This window comes from Salmo trutta, unplaced genomic scaffold, assembly GCF_901001165.1.
Source record: "Salmo trutta unplaced genomic scaffold, fSalTru1.1, whole genome shotgun sequence".
NCBI lineage: Eukaryota > Metazoa > Chordata > Actinopteri > Salmoniformes > Salmonidae > Salmo > Salmo trutta.
Genome location: NW_021822941.1, coordinates 4,712,724 through 4,728,068, shown reverse-complemented (window position 1 = coordinate 4,728,068; position 15,345 = coordinate 4,712,724). Strand labels below are relative to the sequence as shown.

The window sequence follows — 15,345 nt, the reverse complement described above, 5'->3', positions numbered from 1 at the left end:
ATACAACAATTTACGACATTTGGAATGAGACTGGACGCGAGGTAAAATACACCATTTAAACCAGAAGATAATCGGCCTATACTATAATATAATATTATAATATAGGAAAGTTATATTAGGAAAATTATAACTTTGTAATCTGAATATTTTCCTTGGTGCCCCGATCTCCTAGTTAATTATAGTTAAACGATTAATCAGTTTAATCGCGTGATAATAATTACAGGGAGTTATTTTGATAAACATGTCTTCAGTTTAATGGTGACCCAAAGAAACGACACAGTGTTGCTTCCTAAGTGGACAGTTTGATTTCACAGAAGTGTGATTGACTTAGAGTTACATTGTGTTGTTTAAGTGTTCCCTTTATTTTTTTTGAGCAGTGTACATAAAAAATACTCTCATTCATTTCCATAGGGACAGATCCAATTAATCATTGACACACTGAATATACAACAGTCAGTTGCATGACACCATCACCAATGTTCCTCTAACTTTTTCCGGCACTGAGGAGATTTCAGGTCTGCTGAGCTCAAACTTGAATGTTGTGAAAATTCTGTGCAACTTCAAGTGTGCATTTACTGTGAACACAGAGGCTGTACCCCCTTTAAGTTACAGTTAACAGTGGCCTGTCATAATCGTCGTAATGGACAGACCAAAGCGCAGCGGGTAAAGTGCTCATCTTCTTAATTTATTTAAAGAAAACAAATAAACAAAATAAACAAACAACAAAAACAGTTCCATAAGGCTCCCAGGCTATACAGAAAATAACCACCCACAAAACACAAGTGAAACAAACATCAACTAAATATGGCCTCCAATTAGAGACAACGACAACCAGCTTCCTCTATTTGGAGGTCCTACCAAAAAAACCAACATAGAAATAGAAAACATAGAACCTAAACCAAAAACACCAAAACACACAAAATAACCACCCCCTGCCACGCCCTGACCATACTACAATGACAAATAACCCCTTTTACATGGTAGGTAGGCTACTGTGGCTATTTGATCCACCAGGACAGCGGAGTCAAACACCACCTTCCGGAGACACCTGAAACCCCACCTCTTTAAGGAATACCTGGCATAGGATTAAGTAATCCTTCTAACCCCCCTACCCTCCCCCCAAAAAAGATATAGATGTACTGTTGTAAAGTGGTTGTTCCACTGGATATATTAAGGGGAATGCACCAATTTGTAAGTCGCTCTGGATAAGAGCGTCTGCTAAAGGACGTAAATGTAAATGTAAATGATAATGTAGGCCTACCAGAGTGGCCTACCATCAAAAACAATGGAGAAAATACATCCCATAACATTTTAACATGGAAATAGCTGTTCTATCATTCAGCCTACAGTAGCAGCCAATGTTTGGTGTTCAACGTAGGCCTACATTCCATGAGACTTTTGAAAAATAAAAGCAGGGCTTGACATTAACCTGTTGTGGTATAGGGGGCAGTATTTTCATGGCCGGATGAAAAAACGTACCCAATTTTAAACTGGTTGCTACTCTTACCCAGAAACGAGAATATGCATATTATTAGTAGATTTGGATAGAAAACACTCTGAAGTTTCTAAAACTTTTGATTGGTGTCTGTGAGTATAACAGAACTCATATGGTAGGCAAAAACCTGAGAAAATTCCAAGCAGGAAGTGGCCTGTCAGAACTGTAGTTCTACTTTTTAATCCCTAGAGAAACTACAAATACTTATGAGTTACTTTGCACTTGCTAAGGCTTCCATTGGCTGTCTAAAGCCTTCAGAACGTGGATTGAGCCGTCTCCTGTCTCTGGGCAGATAATAGGAGCTCAGTTTGTCAGTGGACTGCCTGGTGACTAAGAGATTGGATATGCCCTTTCACGTGAGAACGCTGTTTTTTCTTTTCCTCTTTGAATGAATACACTATTGTCCGGTTGGAATATTATCGGTACTTTACGAGAAAAATACCATAAAAATTGATTATAAACAGCGTTTGACATGCTTCTAAGTACGGTAATGGAACATTTTTACTTTTTGTGTCTCGAAATGCGCTCGCGCATTACCCTTTGGATAGTGACCTGAATGCACAAACAAAACTGAGGTATTTGGACATAACTATGGATTATTTGGAACAAAAACAACATTTCTTGTGGAAGTAGCAGTCCTGGGAGTGCATTCTGACGAAGATCAGCAAAGGTAATACAATTTTTTTTAATACTAATTCTGAGTTTAGTGTGCCCCGAATTTGGCGGGTGTCAAAATGGCTAGCCGTGATGGCTGAGCTATGTACTCAGAATATTGCAAAATGTGCTTTCGCCGAAAAGCTATTTTAAAATCTGACATAGCGATTGCATAAAGGAGTTGTGTATCTATAATTCTTAAAATAATTATGTATTTTGTTAATGTTTATGAAGAGTATTTTTGTAAATTCACAGGAAGTTTGTGGTGGGAAATACATTTTCTGAACATCACGCGCCAATGTAAAAAGCTGTTTTTGGATATAAATATGAACTTGATTGAACAAAACATACATGTATTGTATAACATAATATCCTAGGAGTGTCATCTGATGAAGATCGTCAAAGGTTAGTGCATAATTTAGCTGTGTTTTCGGTTTCTGTGACATATTTCCCTACTTGGAAAATGGCTGTGTGATTATTTTTGTCTATGTACTCTCCTGACATAATCTAATGTTTTGCTTTCGCTGTAAAGCCTTTTTGAAATCGGACGATGTGGTTAGATTAACGAGAGTCTTATCTTTATAATAGTGTAAAATAGTTGATTGTTTGAGAAAATTGAATTGTGGTATTTTAGCGGTTTTTGGATTTTGTGCAATGCGATCCCATTGGCTGTTGGCTAGGTGTCCCGCTGGCGGAACGGGGTTCCGCTAGCGGAACGTCTAGATGTAACAGGTTAACCTGTTTATCCACTTATCCTTCAGACAAGGAGGTGACTGAAAATGCTGTTGTGTTTGATGTAAGCTTATGAAAGTGTGTCCCAAAGTACAACACTGTCCCTTTAAGACAAATAAAAGCTTTTTACCTGACTGGATTTTCAAAGAGTCTAGAAATGTACCTGGTTTGTAGGAAGTAATCACTCCCCTATTGCTGACTACAAATGATCTATAACTGGGCTAATAACTCACTAACTAGCAAAGGATATGAACAAAATGTGCTCACATGCAGCTCTTTCTTTGATCTCGTAATAAGTGGATGTACTCAGGACCACAGCTGTAAACACAATCCAGTTCAAAGTAAATGGAACACATCCATACATGACAATGGTCTATTTGCATGTAGGTCTACTGCAGCTCTGATTGGTTATGCAGCACCGGTCTGTGTAGAGTCGGGATGAGTCGTGTTGATGTAATAGAATCCTACTCCGATGTGTTCTGTCTACAACATCTCTTACATAGTTGCTTTAGTTTCTGTATGTTGCAGTGAAAGTGGCTAATAGTCCATTGATCACATTTACCACAGTAAAGGGACACGTTGATGGTGTTAACAGGGAAAACTCTAGAACAGTGGTCACCAACCTGAGTCAAGTTCACTTTGAGTCTAAATGAATGCTGAGAACTACCACTCATGCTCTCTTTCTCTATAGATACACATGATATCAACACCATACCACCAGTGGGGGGAAAAGTACCCTGTCCTGAGTAAAAGTAAAGAAAATGACTCAAGTAAAAGTGAAAGTCACCTAGTAAAACACTACATGGTTAAAAACCTCTCTAGGGGGTGTTGCTAGCGTCCCACCTGGCCATCATTCAGTGAAATTGCAGAGCACCAAATTCAAAAACAGAAATACTCATTATAAAAATTCATATAACATACAAGTGTTATACATCGGCTTAAAGATAAACTTCTTGCTAATCCAACCGCTGTGTCAGATTTCAAAAGTCTTTACGGCGAAAGCAAACCATGCGATTATCTGAGAACAGCGCCCAGCGGACAAATCATTACAAACAGTTAGCTGCCAAGAAGAAGACTAACAAAAGTCAGAAATAGTGATAAAATGTATCACTTACCTTTGATGATCTTCGTATGGTTGCACTCCGAAGACTCCATGTTACACAATAAATATTTGTTTTGTTCGATAATGTCCCTCTTTATGTCCAAAAATAAAGCTCAGTCACAACAGACTGACGAAAAATCTAAATAGTACAATAAAAGTTTATAGAAACATGTCAAATGATGTTTAAAATCAATCCTCAGGTTGTTTTTGTCATAACTAATCAATAATATTTCAACCGAACAAAAGCTTCGTCAATAGAAAAGGTGAAACAAGAAAGGCACACTCCCAATCGTGCGCTGGACTAATGTCTGGAAATTTCCACTGTCCTTGAAACTGCTGTATCTCCCTCATTTTTCAGAGCAAATGCCTGAAACAATGCCTAAAGACTGGCCACATGTAGTGGAAGCCATAGGGATTGTGAACTGGGTCCTAAGTCTTTGTATGGTGGATAAGCTTTCAATGGAAATAATAGTACTTCCTGGATGGATTTTCCTCAGGTTTTTGCCTGCCATATCAGTTCTGTTATAATCACAGACATTATTTTAACAGTTTCGGAAAAGTTAGAGTGTTTTCTATCCGAATCTACCAATTATATGCACATCCTAGCTTCTGGGCCTGAGTAGCAGGCAGTTTACTTTGGGCACGCTTTTCATCCAAAATTTCAAATTCTGCCCCCTAACCTAGTGAAGTTAAAGATCTAAAAGTAATGGAACATCTAAAGGTTTTGAATATAGTAAAGTATCAAAAGTAAAAGTACAAGTATAAATCATTTAAAATGCCTTATATTAACCTCTACGGGCTAGGGGGCAGTATTGAGAATTTTGGAAAAAAATATGTGCCCATTTTTAACTGCCTCCTACACCAACTCAGAAGCTAGAATATGCATATTATTGTTCAGGTTTGGATAGAAAACACCCTAAAGTTTCTAAAACTGTTTGAATGGTGTCTGTGAGTATAACATAACTCCTATGGCAGGCAAAAACCTTAGAAGGTTTCATGCAGGAAGTACCCTGTCTGACAAGGTGTTGTTGTTCTTGCTTCTGTTTATTGAAGAGTCAGGATCTTAGCTGTAACGTGACAATTCCTAGGGCTCCAATAGGCTCTCAGAACCCGGGAAAAACCTGAACGATGACGAGGCAGCCTCAGGCTGAAACACAGAATCCCCTTTCCCAAGTGTCCCATCAGAGGACAATGGGATTAGGCGCGTGCGCGATTCGACCCCGTGCAGTATTTTCCTTCGGCTGTTTAGCTAATTGCAGATTCCCGGTCGGAATATTATCGCTTTTTTACGAGAATAATGGCATAAAAATGGATTTTAAACAGCGGTTGACATGCTTCGAAGTACGGTAATGGAATATTTAGAAAAAAAAATTCACGTTCTGCGCCATGCGCACGACCGTGATTTACCATTCTGATAGTGTCTAGAACGCACGAACAAAACGCCGCTGTTTGGATATAACGATGGATTATTTGGGACCAAACCTACATTTGTTATTGAAGTAGGAGTCCTGGGAGTGCATTCTGACGAAGAACAGGAAAGGTAAGACCATTTTTCTTATAGGAAATGTGATTTTGGTGAAGGCTAAACTGGGTGGGTGTCTAAATAGCTAGCCCGTGATGGCTGGGCTATGTACTTAGAATATTGCAAAATGTGCTTCATCCGAAAAGCTATTTTAAAATCGGACATATCGAGTGCATAGAGGAGTAATGTATCTATAATTCTTAAAATAAATGTTATGCTTTTTGTGAACGTTTATCGTGAGTAATTTAATAAATCGTTATTAAATTCCCCAGAAGTTTGCGGGGGGTATGCTTTTTCTGAACGTCACATGCTAATGTAAAAAGCTGGTTTTTGATATAAATATGAACTTGATTGAACAGACATGCATGTATTGTATAACATAATGTCCTAGGTGTGTCATCTGATGAAGATCATAAAAGGTTAGTGCTGCATTTAGCTGTGGTTTGGGTTTTTGTGACATTATATGCTAGCTTGAAAAATGGGTGTCTGATTATTTCTGGCTGGGCACTCTCCTGACATAATCTAATGTTTTGCTTTCGTTGTAAAGCCTTTTTGAAATCGGACAGTGTGGTTAGATTAACGAGAGTCTTGTCTTTAAATAGCTGTAAAATAGTCATATGTTTGAAAAGTGGAAGTTTTCGGATTTTAGAGGAGTTTGTATTTCGCGCCCCGCCCATCATTGGATATTGGAGCAGACGTTCCGCTAGCGGAACATCTAGATGTAAGTCTAACCACACTGTCCGATTTCAAAAAGGCTTTACAGCGAAAGCAAAACATTAGATTTTGTCAGCAGAGTACCCAGCCAGAAATAATCAGACACCCATTTTTCAAGCTAGCATATAATGTCACAAAAAACAAAACCACCGCTAAATGCAGCACTAACCTTTGATTATCTTCATCAGATGACACACCTAGGACATTATGTTATACAATACATGCATGTCTGTTCAATCAAGTTCATATTTATATAAAAAAACAGCTTTTTACATTAGCATGTGACGTTCAGAACTAGCATTCCCACCGAACACTTCCGGTGAATTTACTAAATTACTCACGATAAACGTTCACAAAAAGCATAACAGTTATTTTAAGAATTATAGATACAGAAGTCCTCTATGCACTCGATATGTCCGATTTTAAAATAGCTTTTCGGATGAAGCACATTTTGCAATATTCTAAGTACATAGCCCAGCCATCACGGGCTAGCTATTTAGACACCCACCCAGTTTAGCCTTCACCAAAATCACATTTCCTATAAGAAAAATGGGCTTACCTTTCCTGTTCTTCGTCAGAATGCACTCCCAGGGCATCTACTTCAATAACAAATGTTGGTTTGGTCCCAAATAATCCATCGTTATGTTCCATCAAAGACGTTTTGTTCGTGCGTTCTAGACACTATCAGACTGGTAAATCACGGTCGCCGCATGGCGCAGAAAGTGACAAAAAAATTCTAAATCTTCCATTACCGTACTTCGAAGCATGTCAACTGCTGTTTAAAATCAATTTTTATGCAATTTATCTCATAGAAAAGCGATAATATTCCGACCGGGAATCTGCATGTCTGTAAACTGAGGGAAAAACCGAAAGACGGGGGCGGGGCAGGTCAAGCGCCTAAGCCTTTCTCCACTGATAGACCACTCAGCAAAAGCGCTCGTGTGTTTCAGCCAGGGCTTTGAATTACGTCATTCCTGTTTTTCCCGGGCTCTGAGAGCCCATTGGAGACGTGGGAAGTGTCACGTAACAGCAGAGATCCCTTGTAATAGATAGAGAGAATCAACAAGGGCAAGAAATGTTCAGACAGGGTACTTCCTGAACAGAACCTTCTCAGGTTTTTGCCTGCCATAGGAGTTCTGTTATACTCACAGACACCATTCAAACAGTTTTAGAAACTTTGGAGTGTTTTCTATCCAAAGCTAATAATTATATGCATATTCTAGTTTCTGGGCAGGACTAATAATCAGATTAAATCGGGTACGTTTTTTATCCAGCCGTGAAAATACTGCCCCCTAGTCATAAGAGGTTAACACTTGGTAGACTATATAACTTAAACATCCATGGTGGAGACATTAACACTTGGTAGACTATATAACTTAAACATCCATGGTGGTGACATTAACACTTGGTAGACTATATAACTTAAACATCCATGGTGGAGACATTAACACTTGGTAGACTATATAACTTAAACATCCATGGTGGAGACATTAACACTTGGTAGAATATATAACTTAAACATCCATTGTGGTGACATTAACACTTGGTAGAATATATAACTTAAACATCCATGGTGGAGACATTAACACTTGGTAGACTATATAACTTAAACATCCATGGTGGAGACATTAACACTTGGTAGACTATATAACTTAAACATCCATGGTGGTGACATTAACACTTGGTAGACTATATAACTTAAACATCCATGGTGGTGACATTAACACTTGGTAGACTATATAACTTAAACATCCATGGTGGAGACATTAACACTTGGTAGACTATATAACTTAAAGATCCATGATGGAGACATTAACACTTGGTAGAATATATAACTTAAACATCCATGGTGGAGACATTAACACTTAGTAGAATATATAACTTAAACATCCATGGTGGTGACATTAACTTTTTCATAATGATCCAGATGTTTTTTTCTAGAAGCTTGTTGGTGTAGACCAGCTTGTTGTTGTCATTGTCTTCATCACAGTTGTCCCTGTTGTGTAGTATGGTGGCAAAACTGTTGTAACAATGTTTATCTAGTGTACCAATGTATTTAATTAAAGTCTCTAACAATGTATCTATGTATTTTATTAAAGTCTGTTATAATGTTTATCCAGTGTATCTATGTATTTAATTAAAGTCTGTTATAATGTTTATCCAGTGTATCTATATATTTAACTAAAGTCTGTTATAATGTTTATCCAGTGTATCTATGTATTTAACTAAAGTCTGTTATAATGTTTATCCAGTGTATCTATATATTTAATTAAAGTCTGTTATAATGTTTATCCAGTGTATCTATGCATTTAATTAGTCTGTTATAATGTTTATCCAGTGTATCTATGTATTTAACTAAAGTCTGTTATAATGTTTATCCAGTGTATCTATGTATTTAATTAGTCTGTTATAATGTTTATCCAGTGTATCTATGTATTTAATTAAAGTCTGTTATAATGTTTATCCAGTGTATCTATGTATTTAATTAGTCTGTTATAATGTTTATCCAGTGTATCTATGTATTTAACTAAAGTCTGTTATAATGTTATCCAGTGTATCTATGTATTTAATTAGTCTGTTAAAATGTTTATCCAGTGTATCTATGTATTTAACTAAAGTCTGTTATAATGCGTATCCAGTGTATCTATATATTTAATTAGTCTGTTTTAATGTTTATCCAGTGTATCTATATATTTAATTAGCCTGTTATAATGTTTATCCAGTGTATCTATGTATTTAATTAAAGTCTGTTATAATGTTAATCCAGTGTATCTATATATTTAATTAGTCTGTTATAATGTTTATCCAGTGTATCTATGTATTTAATTAGTCTGTAATAATGTTTATCCAGTGTATCTATGTATTTAACTAAAGTCTGTTATAATGTTTATCCAGTGTATCTATGTATTTAATTAGTCTGTTATAATGTTTATCCAGTGTATCTATGTATTTAATTAGTCTGTAATAATGTTTATCCAGTGTATCTATGTATTTAATTAGTCTGTAATAATGTTTATCTAGTGTATCTATGTATTTAATTAGTCTGTTATAATGTTTATCCAGTTTATCTATGTATTTAACTAAAGTCTGTTATAATGTTTATCCAGTGTATCTATGTATTTAATTAGTCTGTTATAATGTTTATCCAGTGTATCTATGTATTTAATTAGTCTGTTATAATGTTTATCCAGTGTAGCTATGTATTTAACTAAAGTCTGTTATAATGTGTATCCAGTGTATCTATGTATTTAATTAGTCTGTTATAATGTTTATCCAGTGTATCTATGTATTTAACTAAAGTCTGTTATAATGTTTATCCAGTGTATCTATGTATTTAATTAGTCTGTTACAATGTTTATCCAGTGTATCTATGTATTTAATTAGTCTGTTATAATGTGTATCCAGTGTATCTATGTATTTAATTAGTCTGTAATAATGTTTATCCAGTGTATCTATGTATTTAATTAAAGTCTGTTATAATGTTTATCCAGTGAATCTATGTATTTAACTAAAGTCTGTTATAATGTTTATCCAGTGTATCTATGTATTTAATTAAAGTCTGTATTAATGTTTATCCATTGTATCTATGTATTTAATTAGTATGTTATAATGTTTATCCAGTGTATCTATGTATTTAATTAAAGTCTGTTATAATGTTTATCCAGTGTATCTATGTATTTAACTAAAGTCACATGATGTACTGATGAGACCTGCTCCCCCTGCTAGAACACTTCCCCTTTGTCTACATGACTGACTCATGGTTCTGGACTCACAGCCAAATGCTGTTTCTCCATATCCTGTTATTTACTGTAACATATCCTGTTATTTAGTAGACTGAGCTAAGCTGTGAGAGACGAGCAAGACAAATGGTTGTGGTTCTTTTTAGAAACAGTGTAGAGATAATGAGCATTGAGAAAGGTCGTGACATTTCTCCACAAGACCTCACCACAGGATATCCGCAGTTTCTCTGTTCCATAGTCCTGTGTTCATATTTCTGTTATTCACCCAATGTTCACAGGTCTGATGAACACACAAAATTATTGGGTTTTTAAAACAATACAGCCACAACAATGTACGTAAAAATGATTAATACTTAAATGTTAGATGTTGACTTATATCAATTACAAGCAATATAGACAGCATACATGGTTAATATTTGCTAATTATCTCTGTTAGATCACATTCATCAGTAAAGCGCTATTCATTTTGTTTTATGTCAATTTTGTAATGAAAAATTGATCATAATCAAGACATTGGTGGAATAAATCATGTTTATCTTGAACAAATATAAATGAAACAAGGTTTTCATCACTATTGATGTGTATTGCTTTGAACTGAACAAATTGGAAGGACAAATTGTGTTTTATACAGTGTTTTATGATGAGCCCCATTGAACACAAATTGATTCCGGTCTACACACCACATGAGGGACAGAGTTTTACTGTGTGTGTGTTGCAAATGTATTTCTCATATTTCCATCAGATTACAAGGGCACAAAAACAATTTGAAAACAAATATAATATTGACAAGCTCCCCTATCTGTGTGACCTGTTGTGATGAGAACAGGGTAACCAGTGGAGAACAAACACCACAGTAAATAAAACCTAGGACTAGATTTATCACTTTAGTTCATTTCCCTTGACATTTGTACTTTTACTTTTTGTACTCACAGCTCACACTCTCCTACAGACACCAGCTGACTGAGAGGGCCCTAGTGGAGCCAGCTGACTGAGAGGGCCCTAGTGGAGCCAGCTGGCTGAGAGGGCCCTAGTGGAGCCGGCTGGCTGAGAGGGCCCTAGTGGAGCCGGCTGGTTGAGAGGGCCCTAGTGGAGCCATCTGACTGGTTGTGTAAGTAAGTGTAAGTAGTTGAATTAGTCTGTGAGCTACTTGTATTGATTTATAGACTATTTTATAGTTAATTTACAGTGTATTGACCAACGGCCTGTACAGGTCCGGACTGAATCTTTTGAAACTGTTTAATGTTAACTGTTTGTTTATTTCACTTGCTTTGGCAATGTTAACATATGTTTCCCATGCCAATAAAGCCCCTTTGAATTGAATTGAGAGGGGGGGTGGGGGTGGATGAGAAATGAACATCAACATGACCTTTCATGAGAAGTCTGTAATGAAAAGATATTCAGTTGACTGCATGTTAGTCTGTCAGCCCTATCTCTGTTGAACCTCCCTTTCCTCCCCTTATCTCTACCTCTCCACTACTATCTCCTCTGTCCTCCCCACCCCTCTTTGCTCCTCTCTCTCGTTCTCTCTCAATTCAATTCAGTTCAACTGAAGGGCTTTATTGGCATGGGAAACATATGTTAACATTGCCAAAGCAAGTGAAGTAAATAATAAACAAAGTGAAATAAACAATAACATTAAAAGTAAACATTACACTTCCAAAAGTTCCAAAAGAATAAAGACATTTCAAATGTCATATTAAGATACAAAAGGGAAACAAAATAAACCTAAATATGGGATGTATTTACAGTGGTGTTTGTTCATCACTGGTTGCCCTTTTCTTGTGGCAAAAGGTCACACATCTTGCTGCTGTGATGGTACTGTGGTATTTCATCCAATAGATATGGGTGTTTATCATAATTGGGTTTGTCTTTAAATTCTTTGTGGATCTGTGGAATCTGAGGGAAACGTGTCTCTAATATGGTTGTACATTGGGCAGGAGGTTAGGAAGTGCAGCTCAGTTTCCACCTCATTTTGTGGGCAGTGTGCACATAACCTGTCTTCTCTTGAGAGCCAGGTCTGCCTACGGCGACCTTTCTCAATAGCAAGGCTATGCTCTTTGTCTTTACATAGTCAAAGCTTTCTTTAAGTTTGGGTCAGTCACAGTAGTCAGGAATTCTGCCATTGTGTACTCAATGTTTAGGGCCAAATAGCATTCTAGTTTCATAGCCATAGGGACAGATACAATCAATCATTGACACACTGAATATACAACAGTCAGATGCATGACACCATCACCAATGTTTCCTTAATTAAACTTTTTACGGCACTGAGCAGATTTCAGGTCTGCTGAGCTCAAACTTGAACATTGTGAAAATTCTGTGCAACTTCCAGTGTGCGTTTACTGTGAACACTGAGTCTGTACCCCCTTTAAGTTACAGTTAACAGTGGACAAGTAGGCTACTATGGCTATTTGATCATAATGTAGATCTACCAGAGTGACCTACCATCAAAAACAACAGAGAAAATGCTTCCCATAACATTTTAACATGGAAACAGCTGTTCTATCATTCAGCCTACAGTAGCAGCCAATGTGTGGTGTTTAATATAGGCCTACATTCCATGAGACTTTTGAAAAAAACATGCAGGGCTTGACATTAACCTGTTTATATACTTCTCCTTCAGGTAAGCTGGTGACTGAAAATGCTGTTGTGTTTGATGCAAGCTTATGCAAGTGTGTCCCAAAATACAACACTGCCCCTTTAAGACAAAAATCTTTTTACCTGACTGGATTTTCAAAGAGTCTAGAAATGTACCTGGTTTGTAGGAAGTAATCACTCCCCTATTGCTGACTACAAATGATGTATAACTGGGCTAATAACTCACCAACTAGTAAAGGATATGAACAAAATGTGCACACATGCAGCTCTCTCTTTGATCTCGTAATAAGTGGATGTACTCAGGACCACAGCTGTAAACACAATCCAGTTCAAAGCAAATGGAACACATCCATACATGACAATAGTCTATTTGCATGTAGGTCTACTGCAGCTCTGATTGGTTCTGCAGCACCGGTCTGTGTAGAGTCGGGATGAGTCGTGTTGATGTAATAGAATCCTACTCCGATGTGTTCTGTCTACAACATCTCTTACATAGTTGCTTTAGTTTCTGTATGTTGCAGTGAAAGTGGATAATATTCCATTGATCACATTTACCACAGTAAAGGGACACGTTGATAGTGTGATAAGTGAAATATGAGAACTACCACTCATGCTCCGTTTCTCTATAGATACACATGATATCAACACCATACCACCAGTGGGGGAAAGTACCCTGTCCTGAGTAAAAGTAAAGAAAATGACTAGTAAAAGTGAAAGTCACCTAGTAAAACACAACATGAGTAAATGTAAAAGTCACCTAGTAAAACACTACATGATTAGACGTCTAAAATTATTTGGTTTTAAATATAGTTAAGTATCAGAAGTAAAAGTACAAGTACAAATCATTGTAAATGCCTCATATTAAGCAAAGCAGATGGCCACATTTTATATTTTATTTACAGATAACCAATGGCACACTCCAACACTCAGAGATCATTTACCAAAAAAAGCATGTGTTTAGTCAGTCTGCAAGATCAGAGGCAGTAGGGATGACCAGGAATGTTATCTTGATAAGTGTGAATTAGACAATTTTCTTGTCCTGCTAAACATTCAAAATGTAACTAGTACTTTTGGGTGTCAGGGAAAATGTATGGAGTAAAAAGTACATTATTTTCTTTATGAATGTAGTGAGTGAAAAGTTGTCAAAAATAAAAACTGAAGTACAGACACCCAAAAAAACTACTTAAGTAGTACTTTCAAGTATTTTTACTTAAGCACTTTACACCACTGCATACCACTCCTTGTTACTTTGACTTTACCCACCTTTATACAGACATGTGTGTGCATTTCCAAAACATGTCCAATCAATTGAATTTACCACAAGTGGACTCCAATCAAGTTGTAGAAACATCTCTCGGATGATCAATGGAAACAGGATGAACCCGAGCTCAATTTCGAGTCTCATTGCAAAGGGTCTGAATACTTATGTGAATAAGGTATTTCTAAAAACATGTTTTTGCTTTGTCGTTATGGGGTACTGTGTGTAGATTGATGAGAAAAATAAATAATGTAATCAAATGTGGAAAAGTTCAAGGGGTCTGAATACTTTCGGAATGCACTGTATATTAATTTACAGGTGATCACACAATTTTCCTGCTTTGAGACATATTTTTACTCTTTGCTTCCAGATTCATGTTCTTTGCTAGCCCTGCAAATTATAATATATCTTACAATGCTAAAACATATCTCAGTAACTGTCACAAGTGTATATCAGTATAACAGCTTCCTACCTGTGCTCCAGAACAGGATCAAAATTATCACAGCAGGTATCATGTCTGTCTCTAACTGGGGCTCCACAGAGCGAAACAAGTCTACTGTCATGAAGAGTGGAAAATACTGCCAGGCTATATGACTTCTATCTCATTACTTCCTTACTTCTTAGATGTAACAAACTTTTAAGCAGATAAGATCAGTTACACCCACCGACCTACAGGAAACACTGACATTAGGAAAAACTTCACAGGAAACTGCTGACTGAGCAGCAACATTACACATAGTGTGTGCTATAATATTACCTCTAACTTTCTACTGCTTGAGTTCCCCTCTTGTCTTGTGTGACTTAGTGATAAGCCTGGGCGTACAGCCAAGAGCCGTTTGGGTGTGACTGCAGTATGTGACATCCTGTTTTTCACTGTTTTTCACTATCTGCAGGAAGTCAGCTATGCTCAGCTATGTGGAAACATGCAGAACGGATCAGAGAATAGTGTGAGCTGTGGTAACTCTAGACGGTTGAACGCTGGTGCTGTCAACGTCAGCTATCTTCATCTGCACAGACAAGTTAGTCACCTTTTACACACTATGTTCCTCACCCACTCTCTCCCTCCTCCCCTGTCTCCCCCAGTTGCTCTCTTCCTCCCTTCAGATCCATACATGGATGCTTTGTGTGATATATTGTTGTCTCTACCTTCTTGCCCTTTGTGCTGTTGTCTGTGCTCAATAATGTTTGTACCATGTTTTGTGCTGCTACCATGTTTTATGTTACTACCATGCTGTTGTCATGACGTTGGCCTGTGGGTAAGGTTTATGACCCCCCCATAAATACCTTTCTCCCTTCCCCTCTCTCTCTGACTCTACTGAAGGACTCTTGAATAGCCTTTGTGTCACGTCCTGGCCAGTATAAGGGTTAATTAGTATTGTAGTTTGGTCAGGACGTGACAGAGGGTATTGGTTTTATGTGGTTCAGGGTGGTGTGTTTGGTTAAAGGGTGTTTGATTTAGTATTTCCGGGGTTTTGGTTTATAGTCTATGTTTATGTATTTCTATGTCTAGTCTGGTGAGTGTGTTTCTAT

At 37.0% G+C, this 15,345-nt stretch overlaps 1 protein-coding gene across 2 annotated transcripts in view; it reads right to left on the bottom strand.

The window, feature by feature from the left end:
* Positions 1–14,560, bottom strand: part of LOC115187367 (deleted in malignant brain tumors 1 protein) — a 124,390-nt gene extending 109,830 nt beyond the window's left edge. For both annotated transcript variants that reach the window (XM_029746436.1, XM_029746435.1), the window contains exon 1: positions 14,288–14,560. In XM_029746436.1, the coding sequence (XP_029602296.1) occupies positions 14,288–14,378 (91 nt within the window). In that variant the 5' untranslated portion in view covers positions 14,379–14,560. The remainder of the gene's footprint in view (positions 1–14,287) is intronic.
* Between the last annotated feature and the right edge of the window lie 785 nt (positions 14,561–15,345).